This window comes from Rhineura floridana, chromosome 14, assembly GCF_030035675.1.
Source record: "Rhineura floridana isolate rRhiFlo1 chromosome 14, rRhiFlo1.hap2, whole genome shotgun sequence".
NCBI classification, from domain to species: Eukaryota; Metazoa; Chordata; class Lepidosauria; order Squamata; family Rhineuridae; genus Rhineura; species Rhineura floridana.
Window position 1 is genome coordinate 3,070,995 of NC_084493.1, and position 12,876 is coordinate 3,083,870.

The 12,876-nt window shown below is 42.0% G+C and overlaps 1 protein-coding gene and 1 non-coding gene across 3 annotated transcripts; both read left to right on the forward strand.

Moving 5' to 3' along the window:
- Positions 1–23: 23 nt before the first annotated feature.
- Positions 24–11,756, forward strand: TIPIN (TIMELESS interacting protein). Of its 2 annotated transcripts, none has more exons than XM_061595129.1 (8): positions 24–120; positions 938–1,082; positions 2,284–2,377; positions 3,816–3,891; positions 7,442–7,564; positions 7,658–7,721; positions 9,100–9,306; positions 10,851–11,756. In XM_061595129.1, exons 2-8 carry the CDS (start codon positions 956–958, stop codon positions 10,985–10,987), a joined length of 828 nt encoding a protein of 275 aa, XP_061451113.1. In that variant the 5' UTR covers positions 24–120; positions 938–955; the 3' UTR covers positions 10,988–11,756. The 2 variants fall into 2 exon arrangements, with proteins under 2 accessions (XP_061451113.1, XP_061451114.1); XM_061595130.1 differs by lacking the exon at positions 24–120 and adding an exon at positions 125–215.
- On the forward strand, positions 8,656–8,789 carry LOC133370134 (small Cajal body-specific RNA 14). Its single transcript, XR_009759085.1, has one exon. It is a non-coding gene; the product is annotated as a small Cajal body-specific RNA 14 (non-coding RNA).
- Positions 11,757–12,876: the final 1,120 nt, after the last annotated feature.

The window sequence follows — 12,876 nt, forward strand, 5'->3', positions numbered from 1 at the left end:
CGCTCCCTTAGTGGCTTAGCACGATTTTATTCAGCGACTTTTCCCGGAAGCGGAAGTGATGTCGAAGGGAAGTGCTTGATGTAAGCGCGGGCGGGCGAAGTGTTTTTCTGAGTTTATCAGGTAAGGAAAAATCTACATGGGGGGTGGCGGAGGCCTTACGGGAGGCCTAGCGGGGGGCTGGGGGCCTCCGCCTCGCCTCGCCTCTGTCAGGAAAGGTATTGAAAATAAAGCTACTGATATCTTAATGCTGTTGTATAAATCTGTCGGCGAGGCTGCAATTGGAATACCGTGACCAGTTCAGTTCGCCTCACCTCAAAAGGGATATATAATTAATTAATTTATTAACATTTATATATCGCTTGATTGTAGAAAAAACTCTTAAGTGGTTTACGAAAGACATTCAAATTATTGATGAAACAAGAAACCCAAGCAATTAAGAACATTTTAAAGCAAATTAAAAACAAAAAAGTTCTTAGCAGGCACAGAAAAGAAAACGGCAAAGGCACTTGCCTGATATCAGTAGGCAGCGAGTTCCAATGACCTACTTGCCCACACTGAAAGAAAAGTTAGCATGTCGCCTCAAAACTTTCGCAAATACAAAATTTAGTCATTGTTCCCAGACAATGCAGATAAAAGCCCACACACTATCTACATATTGTAGAGTGGAAAAGGGTAAGAAAAGAGCAACCAGAATGATCAAGGGGATGGAGCAATTCCCCATGTTACAACCTAGATATTTCCACCTCCCACCCTCTGCCCTTTGTATCTTCTTAAATTCACTGGTGAATTGGAGCAAGATAGAGGACCTGCCGTCCCTCAACATGTTTTAAATTTATTCATGGTTACTGGTGATACTTCACCTCTTCCTTCCCACACCCTCATTCTCCATTTTTTTTACAATAATTTCACAATTTTGCATTGTCATTTTCTTGGACAGAGCAACCCTGAAGGCAAGATGATAGATCCAATAGAAGGCAATTTGTTTGATCTTCCTGATTATGAACAAATCCAGGATGAGACATTTCTACCTCTACCTCCTCCAGACTCTCCAGGAGATCTTGAAGGCAACCTAGTCAATGGAGGTGACTGTTCACTTGAACTAAATATTCACATTTGGAATCCTAACAGCACAGTCCTATGCACGTTTACTTGGAAGCAAGTCCCGCTGTCTTCAGTGTGGTTTACTCCGTGGTATGTGTGCATAGAACTGCAGCCTGAATCCATGAAACTATTTGCTGTGGACTGTTTATGGGGGGCAGAAGTTATTTTGTGCACATGGTAGTTTTTTAAAAATAATTTAGAGATAAAAGTTACGTTTGATATTTTGGAAACGAGTGGTTGAGAGCTCTTCTGCATGCTTTGTCTTCCATAAGGTTATCTGGGTTAGATACAATGGGCTGTAACACTGGGGTGGGGTCCTCCAGCATGTGGACTGAATGTATTCTGCACTTCTTCTCTCTTTGGCCTCAGGGCTCTCCCTAGGCTGCACCCCCTCTCCCCAGACCATGCCCTTGTTGGCCCTGCTCCACGTGCTCCACAGAGTGCTTTTGCTTGGCATGAACATGTCTTTATTTATTTAAGATATTTCTATCCTGCCCTTCTACCCTATAATAGGGCACTCAGGGCAGCTTACAAAAATAAAATCAAACAGGTACATAATAAAATTGTAAACAGTAAAAGCACAAAAAATAAATTTAAAATACATAAAATACAATTAAAATATTACACACACACACACACACACACACACACACACACACACACACACACACTCTAAAGGGACTACAAAGGTAAAATTTAACACAGAAGGCATAAAATCAGTGTCAGGCTCTACCTTCAATCCCTCCCAAAGGCTCTCCGGAAAAAGATCATTTTCAGAAGTCTGTCTTCGATGTCTTTGAACTGCAATAGCCACTTACGTGGCTGGATGGAGAGGTGTGTGTTTGTGTGCTGCCTTGCATGGCTGGAATGTAGCCCACCATAAAAACGTACCCCTCTTCTGTTGCTAAGTTTTAGCTTCACCTCTGCTGCTACCCCTGGAAGAATGCAGCCTTATGCAGAAGAAGGCTCCACATTCTTACTCTAACAGCAGCCTAAATACGCATGAATAAATATTTTTTTCTGGCATATAACTATGAGGCTGGTACAGCATTCATATATAGTATATGCAATACCAAGGAATATTTGCAATACCTAGGAAGATATGTAATCTCTAGGAATATTTATTATTGTGAATGATTCAATAAATATAATTGCATCCCCATGTGGTTTTTTGTTTGCCAGAGCCAGAGGGAAACAAATTGTCACAAACCAAAGATTCCTCTGTGACTACCAGGAAAGCTGTTAAAAGACCGGTGCCTAAACTAGATGCTCAAAGGTATTAGGAAAAAAACCCTTCTAATCTTATATGAGTGCCTCTGTTCTTCCCACTGTATATTACTGCTCTGGAGCCGTTGTAGTGATTACCAGAGTTCTAGAACCTGGATCCATGAGATGCATCCCAAAGTAGATCTGAGTTTTCTTCCTTTGTTGACCTGTATGGTGTCCTAGGGTAACTAGAAATGCCCCAGAGTGGAACTTTGGTTGTTGAGTCCCCTATGAGCCTGTGCATCCACTGCTCTTGTCATTAGAGGCCCAGTTGCACATTCCATTGCAGTCTGAGGTCCAGTTGGCTAGGACATGAGATAATGCCCTTTCAGTTGCAGTACTCAGGTTATGGCTCTTTCTATTCTGAGGACCTCAGGGCAGGTTGCAACAAACATACAGACACTTTGCTGGCGCTTCAGCATTCTGCCAGAGGCTTTTTGTTCTGCCATACCTTTGGTTTGGTGCTTTATCCCCACCCTTATTCGATTTTAAATATCCAATTTCTGGTATTTAACTTGAGGTCTTTTTTCTATTTGCTTTTACCATTTTAGGGAACGTATATTGTTTTAATGACATGAGCCATCTCATGATGGTTCTTGTGATGGGTCACAAGGCAGGATACTAATACTTTGTGTTAAATGGTTTTGTTTATGTTTGCTGCTCTGGCCTCCTTTGGGAGGAAGAATGGAATGTATTAATTAAATAAATAATTTAAATAAATGAATAAACTAAGTAATGGGGTGTCCTCTGCCTTGCCATTGCTGTATTGTCGTGCCACGTCATCTGCTTGGCAGTGAGTGGGGAGGATAAAAAGGATTGAGCAGGAAGTATTGAGAGCGTTGGTTAGTCAAGGGCCATCTTCCCATCGCTGTACTGTAATGGGTGCCAAAACCCATCTAAATAATGACTTGCCAACCCAGTTTGTAAGCTGTTTTTGTTTTTAAGGCCGTTCTGCCTGTCTAGTATATTTATATAGTAGGGTGGTATTCAGTGCTAGTCCTGCTCAGAGTAGACCAATTGAAATGAATAGATGTGACTAGCTTAGGTTCGTTCATTTCAGTGGGTCTACTTTGAGAAGGACTTAGTTGAATGCAACCCTCCGTGTTGTAGATTCTGCCAGAACAAATAATCTACAGCCAACATGGTGCCCTCTAGATATTGTTGGACTACAGCTCCATCATCCCTAGCTATTGGCCACGCGGGCTGGTGCTGAAGGGGGTTGTAGTGCAAGAATGCTTCACTGGCTACCCCTAGAGTTTGATAGCATTTTGACACCTCTTCAGAAGTGGAAATACTTCAAGTGAAAATTTTGTGCTTCATCGAGAGATGTAACAGATTGTATACAGCACCTCTTGTACACGTTGGCATTTTATTTCAGGATTTTGGATGGAATACCTGTTAATGAAAAAAAAATTTCAAGTAACTGGAGACACTTCTAATGTTCACAGGTTAGCTTCAGAGCGAGGACTTCCAGCTTTGCGGAATATGTTTGATAATGTAAAATTCAAAGGTAAAGGTTGTGAGGTAAGAATGCTGAGAAGTTGTCTTTTGATTTTTGTGGTCATTGTATGCATATGTATTCTGGGATCTGAACTGTGGAACATTTGAATATGAAGTCTGTCGACAAATGATTGGATTAAATGTTACGGGTTGTCATACCAACATGGTTAGTTTTACTGGTCAGTTGTGAATTGCCACTCTGTCATGGTGATGGTGACACAAAACTGGCTATTTCAAGTAATGTTCATTTGATATTATCCCTCAATAACAGTAAAAGGAAAGTCACCAAAATGAGGAGGATTTGCCTCAGTGTTGAAAAGATTGCTGTGCATGTTCATTGAACAAATGAATCCTTGAGAATGAACCCTTTGCAGATAATAGCTCTCATATTGCAATACCTTCATGGCTCATTATGAGCTGCAAAGAGGAACTGGGTGAAGGGATCAAGGCAGTGGTAAATGTATCCTTGAAAGGGTGCAATGCCATCAGCCCTCAAGGAGGCAGTGATAAAGCCCATCTTAAAAAAGTCCTCCTTGGATCCCCAAGAGTTGAATAACTTTCGCCCAGTTTCTAATTTACCATTCTTGGGCAAGGTGATAGAGCGAGTGGTGGCCAAACAGTTACAGACACACTTGGATGAAGCGGATTATTTGGATCCATTCCAATCGGGCTTCAGGACTGGACATGGAACTGGAACAGTCTTGGTCGCCCTGGTGGATTATATGAGGAGGGCGTTGGATAGGGGAGAATATACCTTCCTCATCCTCCTAGATCTCTCAGCGGCTTTTGATACCGTTGACCACGGTATCCTGTTGAATCGCCTAGAGGGATTGGGAATGGAGGGCACTGTTTTGCAGTGGTTCCGTTCCTATCTCGCAGGCAGGTGTCAACGGGTGGCATTGGGGGATGAGGTTTCAGACCCTTGGCCCCTTAATTGTGGGGTACCACAGGGTTCTATCCTCTCCCCCATGCTATTTAACATCTATGTGAAGCCGCTGGGAGCGATCATCAGGAGTTTTGGGCTGCAGTGTCACCAATATGTGGATGACACTCAGCTCTATCTCTCATTTAAGTCCTCACCAGAGTTGGCTGTGAAAACCATGTCCAAGTGCCTGGAGTCCGTAAGTGGATGGATGGGCGAGAACAGGCTGAGGCTAAACCCCGATAAGACCGAGGTATTGCTTGTGGGTGACAAGAGAAGGCTGGGAGACATCAACTTGGTCCTGAATGGGGTAAGATTACCCCTGAAAGACCAGGTCCGCAGCCTAGGGGTCATTCTTGACTCTCAGCTGTCCATGGAGGCTCAGGTTTCGGCAGTGAGCTGGGCAGCTTGGTATCAACTCCATCTGATACAGAGGCTGCGACCCTACCTTCCTGTGCATCTACTCCCACGGGTGATACATGCCCTGGTCTCCTCTCGCTTAGACTACTGTAATGCGCTCTATGTGGGGTTACCCTTGAAAACGGTCCGGAAACTGCAGCTGGTACAGAATGCGGCGACACGCTTGATCAAGCTTAGCCGACGCCGAGATCACATTACTCCAGTGTTAGTAGATCTACACTGGCTACCAGTGGTTTACCGGGCCCAATTCAAGGTGTTGGTACTGACCTTTAAAACCCTATACGGTTTCGGCCCAGTTTATCTGAAGGACCACCTCCAGTATCACCAATCAGGCCGCCCAACAAGATCAGCCACACAGGACCTCCTCTCGGTCCCACCAGTCAAAACAGCTAGGCTGGTGCGGACCCGGGAGAGGACGTTCTCAGTTGTGGCCCCCACCCTCTGGAACTCTCTCCCTTATGATCTTCGACATGCTTCCTCCCTGATGAGCTTTCGCCGAGCCTTAAAGACCTGGCTATTCAGGCAGGCCTACAAGAACCTTGGGGTGGATTAGCTTTTTGTTGTGTTTAGATGTTTTGATATTGGATGAATTGTATATTGTATTTTAATTCTGGTTGTAAGTCACCTAGAGTGTCCGTTAAGTCGGGCAGATAGGCGACTAACAAATAAAATTTTATTATTTATTATTATCTTACAGAATAGATGTGAGTATTCTTTCTGCAGGCTGAGGAGAGATCTTTGACTTTTAAAAAATAAAAACGAGATAAGGATTCTAGAACTGAATTCTAGAAGAATTATAAGGATATGCAAACACTACTTTGCTGCGATGGTGACCATTTGAAGGTTTTCTTTAACAAGCATTGCAAAAATCCTTTTTTCAAAATTCATTAAATGGTTAGGGAAGCAGTTGTGATGCATTATTTGTTACGTTTATTTCCTCCCTTTCCTTAAAGGAGCTCAAAGTTTCTCCCCCGTTTTATGCTTAGAACCCTGTGAGGTAGGCTGTACTGAGAGATGGTAACTGGCCTAGGATCATCCAGGGAGCTTTCCGGCAGAGTGAGAATTTTAACTTGGGCCTCTTACAGGCCAGTATGTGCTTGTGATACCATATTTTACATACCACTACAAACTGCATTAAACATGCTAGACTGTGGAAGGAGTATTTTGCCTAGTGAAAAATAAAATTGCAGTTCCTGATGAAAAAATTGGATTTCCTTGCTATAGCTGTGCTAGCTAGATAAAGACAACTTTGCATTTATCCTCTGTAACAACTTTGCATTTATTTCTCCCCCTTCCCAATAATGCTCATATGCATCATATATGACATTAGATGTGAGTCAGTAGAGATGTGGCTGCCAGTGCACAATCAGGAGCCTTAACGTGCACTGCCAGTTATGTACATTGAGGAAGGACAGCCAGCTTTGACTCTACTGCCCATCTGCATTGACAAGAAAAAGCCAAGCCTCAGGTGCTTTAAAGCACCATGCAGGGCTCTTTGCAAAGAGCCCTGCATAGTGCTTTGAAGTCCTGACTTAGGGACTTCAAAGTGCCCAATTACCTGATGTTAGCTGATTGACAGGTGGGCAACCCCACTCATCTGTCAAATTTGACCCATGGGGCTAAGATCTAATGGAGCCTGTGGAGCCAAAAAGGTTCTCCACCTCTGTGCTAAAGTTGTTTGTTGCAAGCAAAATTTGGGTTTTTTGCTTATTGCCAGTGTCACAGTAAAAACATAGGAAACTGCTTTATATTGAGTCAATTGTTTCCTCTAGTTTAGTATTGTCCAGTGTTCTCCAACCTTGGGTCCCCATATGTTGTTGGACTCAACTTACATCATCCTCAGCGTAGCCAAAGGTCAGGGATGGTGAGGACTGTAGTGCAACAACATCTGGGGATCCAAGGGTGAAGAACGCCGACTCTACACTGACTGGCAGTGGTTCTTGAGGGTTTTAGATACAATGTTTCCGGTCCTATCTGGAGATGTAGATGATTGAACCTGTGATCTTTTGCATGCAAAGCAGATGCTGTATCGCTGAGCTACGGCCACTTCCCCAATGTCATCAAGAAAGGGTCTGTAATCTTGTTTTCAGAGCTAATTCCTTTTGTCAATTGGATATGCTGTTGCAGCAAGAAGTACAAATTAAGTATTTAAGAACTTCTAATACTTAAAACTTTTACTTTCTTAATCTGAGTATGTTCTGTATTTAAATTTTATCTTGTCCTTTTGTTCAGGAAGCAGACCTAAAGGCACTTGTGAGGCACATGGAGCACTGGGCTCACAGGCTATTCCCTAAACTTCAGTTTGAAGATTTTGTTGAAAGAGTAGAGAGTTTAGGGAATAAAAAACCCGTTCAGGTGGGTGTCAGCTGTTTTGAGTAAATGCAATGCTTAGTTGAAGGCAACACATACAATTTGATCTATAATATATGGCACATTTTCTCATTCTAGGCATGCTTAAAGCGAATTAGACTTGACTTACCCATTTTGCATGAAGACTTCACAAGTAATGAAGGCACGTATGCATTGAAAATGTTAACATTGCATCCTTTTCCCTTTGAATGTCAGACATATAGATGCTACTGAGAACTGACAGCAAAATTCAGGTCTTTCAAGGGTGAGCTGGCCTGTCTTGCAGTGTTTTTAAAATCTAGAATCCAAGAATCCACTAAGTGTCTGCTCAGGAATTTTTTAGTTAAGGGATATCTCATTGGTATTGAGTGCTCTTGAATGTGTGCCCTTGCTTAAGGACATAAGAAGTGCCTTGCTGGATCTAAAGAGCTACCTAATCCTGCACTCTATGCAGCAAATCCCAGCAACCAGCAGGTCCTAGATGAGGTATGGGCAACTTTTGGCCCACCAGTTGTTGCAGAACTACAACTCCCATCATCCCTGGCCATTGGCCATGCTTTCTGGGGTTGCTGGAAGTTGTAGTTCAACATTTGGAGGGCCAAAGGTTTTCCAAACCTGTACTAGATGATCCACTGGAAATTGGCTAGTAGACTACTGTGTAAGTTCTACCCATCCTTAGAATAATGCATTTATTTATTGATTTTTAAGTAAGGAACGTAATTGTTATAGAGATTTATGGCTCTGTTGGGATCCCTCTCCAGCCAAAACACTGGACTGGACATTGTGCTTAGGAGACAATAAATACAGTTTCCAGGATACAGGATTTTTTCCAAGTAGTCTCCTTAAGCGCTCTGCATTTTGCTGAGCCCTTTGATTATATGTCCATGAGTAAACTTTTGTGGTCTCCTGGGAAGCTCTGGACTTTTCAAAGAGGAACTAGGTAGAAATTTTGGTAATTGCTGTAACAGTGGTTAAATTAAAAGTTTAGTGAAAAGGTCACTGCTGTCACTGAACTGATTTTTAAAAGTGTAAACCAATATGCAGAGAAGAGATTGTTTTGCCTTCGTCTCCTGGGACATCAGTGCAATTAGATAATTGTGGCTGCAATGCATATTGGTTGCATTTGTTAGCAATACAGTGCAGCCCTAGGCAGCCACATACATTAACAAAATGGTTCCTGCCGACAGCCTCTGTCTAGTTATCAGATTTCTGTGCGATGGTTCCATACATTACTGTTTAGCAACAGACAACAGTTTGGGTTTAAGGAAAAGTTAATGATAGGAGTTGGATACCTTTTTGGTATAGGAATTAGATACCTTTTAATTTTAATTCTGATTGCTTTCTAATTAATAAGGTCCAGGAGTTGTCCTTTTGTGTCATTGTACAAGTAGCTTTTCATCTACATTTTGCTTCTCCGTTAAATGAAGGAATACTGATGTATGGCACTCTAGCAACGTGTTTGCTATACTTGTTTTTAAAGTAGCCCAGCCAATGTAGATCTTGCCTGGAAACTTCTGATGGAGTTTTTGCATTCAATACAGGTGAAGACGGGGGAAGCAGTAGACCTAGTACAGCCACTGAAGAGTTAGATTTATTTTCAGAAAACCAAAATGCAAGGGAAGAGTTTGGTTTGCCTCAGAGTACCGTGCTAACAGAAGAGCAGCAGCAGAGGATTGAAAGAAATAGGCAATTAGCCCTTGGAAGAAGACAAGCAAAAATGCAGTTCAGCAGTCAGCCACAAGAAGACGGTAAATTCTAAAGTTATGAATACAAACGATGAGGATCTTGGGCCATCATTTGAAGCTTCATTGCTAATGCAGCTCCTGCAGAAATGTTCACTATTGAACAGTTAGGGGATGGAGTCAGTGCCCACATCCAGGAAGTGAAACCGTTTTGGCTGCTATCTGTGCTGAGAGTGACTGAGGGCCAAACTGTACACAAGAGCTATAGTTCCATTTTCAAACACAGACATACCTCCTGCAATGTGTAAAGAGGGTAGTTTGGCTGAGGTCTGTCCTGCAAAAGGGTGTGTGCAGGTGAGGGGTGCTGAATTTTTCCTTCACCCACTGCTTACCTTCCCTCACCCTTTTTCCAATGTTTGGGGGGAGAGGCAGTGAGTAGTAGGCAGGTGGGGGACCCTTTTTGCTGTTCCTTAACCTCTTCTGTGATGGGGGAAGATCTGTGTTCAGGTTCATAGAATAGCCATGTCTAGTGTTCCTAGCAAAGAAAGGCTGTTGTACATTGCTCTAGTGCAGTTTTCACTAGCCTAGCACCCTCCAGATGTTTTGGACTAGTTTTCTTTAGCCCTAGCCACTGCTAGCTTGCGCTCATGGAAAGTTGTCCAAAACATCTGAAAGGTCCCAGGCTGGCAAAATCTGCTATAGTGGGATCTATGCCTGTTTAGTGTTTGGGGAGGGGAGTAGTTTCCCCTCTGTTGTGAAGATCCAGTTGTAGTTTACTAGGGCTGAATGTTTCTGATAAATGGTTCCAAAGAAATAGCAGGATGGGAGGCTGTGCGTTCAGATTAGCAGGAAATTGATGTGACAACTGGCACTCATCTTTTACACTAAAACCTGCTTTATTGGCATAAGCAGGCAAATTAAATTAAACAGCTGTTCTTGGACATTGCGTGAATGGGGTTGTTTATCTGTCACTAGGTGGATGAGCTTCCATGGGTTGCCACAACAGTGAAATTGTTATTTTCAGGAATCACTCCCCCCTTCCTTTCCTGCAACTCAATAGTGAGATATTTTTTGTAGCGGAGATTCACAAACTGGTTTGTTGGCAGGCAAGGAAGTGACTTAAGTTGAAATGGCATTCTAAGAACATAACAATTGATCTGCCTTTCTTGGAAACAATTTTGTTATGCAGTTAAACATGCTCCTCCTCACAACAGAGTCCTATAAGCTGGTGAGAGCTAATGTAAGAAATATTGGCACAACTTTTCTTTACATTTGATGACTGAATGACAGGATCTTCTCTCAATAGCAATATTCCATGGAAAACTAGCAGTAGTTAGCTAGAACATGCCTCTCCTCACATTCAGAATGTGTGTTTTCCCCTATTAAAGTTAACTGTTTCCTGCAGCTTGACCCCTGCCTTAGTGATAATTGCATCCTTTTACTCCTAATAAAAGTCAAGTTTAAAGAAATTGATTTCTTCTCTCACCTCATAAAACTCTTCCAAGTTATTGACTGGGATAGGGAGTATGAGCCTTAGCAATTACATTAGAGGAAGGGAGTCAATGCAAGAATGGCAACTTTAAACAGCCAATATTTTGTGTTTCTCATAGAGCTGCCTGTGACCCAGCCAAATGAAGAATGTGACCCCATTGCAGCTGACCTGCCCACGGTGGAAGCAGGAAGTATATCTTTTCTGACTATCGAGAAGATGGAAAGCGGAAATGTAGAAGAAGATAAAAGACCTTGAATTTCTGGCTCAAGTGACTTAAGGATCCAGATCTTGAACTATATGTGGCAAATTCCCTTATTCCTTGTTGTTGGAAGTTTTTTAATTAGGGATTTTTCTCTCCACTATAACTGGTCATTCTTTCCAGCTCCACTGTTCTCATTTCCATGTGAAGCTAAGCCAAACCATGGTCAAGAGTGAATGAGCAAGTGTGCTAGTGCACAGAGCAAAAATTGTAGTTGTTTCGCTCCCCCCCCCCCGCTACAGCACTACCCAGCTACCTCATGGTTTGACTTATCATTCCTTGCAAACCTGACCTTGTGGTTTGTCTCCTCCAGCCAAACTGTGAGAGGTGAGCTAAGAACAAACCTTAGTTAAAGCTCATGGTTTGTTTGGAGCAAGACAAACCACAAGTCTTGGTTCTCCCAGAAAGCCAAGCCATGGTTTAGTGTTGCAGCAGAGCTGAGGGAGCAGCAAGGTGGCTGTGATTTTCACTCTGCGAACTGCCACACTTGTTTGTTCCTGCTAAGCTATAGTTTGCCTTAGCACTGTGTACAAACCTGGCTGTTCAAGGAAAGGGTTCTGTAACTCAGAATTTTTCCTTTACTATCCACTATTTTGGAAATAGTGTTTCTCAGTTTAAAGTGAGACGAGTTGAAGCTTGAATGAAAAGGAACAGCTCCTAACCCTTCAGTACCATTCACACAGAAGATGTTAATAAAAGCTACATGTAGAAGGCAAAACAATGTGATAATCATTCCCTATTAAAAAATTTTGTAACTTTCACATACTCAAGCTGCAGTGTCCATATTTTATACTGGAAATGAAGGTAATAAATCTTGGAAATCTGATCTGAAACAGGAAAACTAGGTCTAACGAGAAATATCAACTATATATATATATCTCATACATGCTGGTCTTGCAGAATAGGTAAAGTGCAGTGGCATATCTGACCAATTGTGCACAGTTTTTAAAGAAAAGCACCAAATTTGCACCATTTGTGGACTAACACAGCAATCACTTTCAGATATTGTGGCATGTGATACAGCTTGTGTGCACATGTGCAGCTGACTAAAATATTTTTATCTGAGCAGGGTACAATGCATAATAATTTATTTATATCCCGCCCTTCCTCCACAAGGAGCCTAGGACAGCAAACAAGAACACTCTAAAACATCTTAAAAACAAAAGACTTTAAAACCTATTAAAACAAAACATCTAAGAAAGCAATTCCAACACAGATGCAAACTGGGATAAGGTCTCTACTTAAAAGGCTTGTTGAAAGAGGAAGGTCTTCAGTAGGTGCCAAAAAATAAGAGATGGTGCCTGTCTAATATTTAAGGGAGGGAATTCCAAAGGGTAGGTGCCATACATCAAATAAGATATGACCACTGGTCATGAAATCATTAAAAACATCAGGGTAGCTTTGAACAACTATGCAACTTGCAGAATGTTGTTACTTCTGATACAGCTTCATAGACAGCAAGTAGGTTCAACTTGTGTGTACTTTTCTGTGGCCTTCTAAGGGAGAATGCTCAAGTCTAGCTGCTAAGCACAGTTTTTTAAATTAAGTTATAAATTACTCAAAACATTTTACTTGATTTCTGTGAAACTGCAGAGTATAATTAGACATATTTCAAGTGCTTGTGCATGTACATGTGTATTCAGTGTTACACCATGCTCAAACAGATGTGGATGATGTGCAGTATCATGTTCGCCACTGTCTGAAAAGGATCACCATGTATTAGTCAATAAAATGGTGTGAATCAATTTTTTTTTGAGAAAGTGTCCAGTTTTTCTGACATGCTGTGAATAAACACTGCTAGCAGAGGGTGGGCTCTAGGTAATTCCAGCAGTGGTTTTGAATGTGCCAGCAGAAAGGTAGTCACAGGTTGAGGGCTAAAATAATG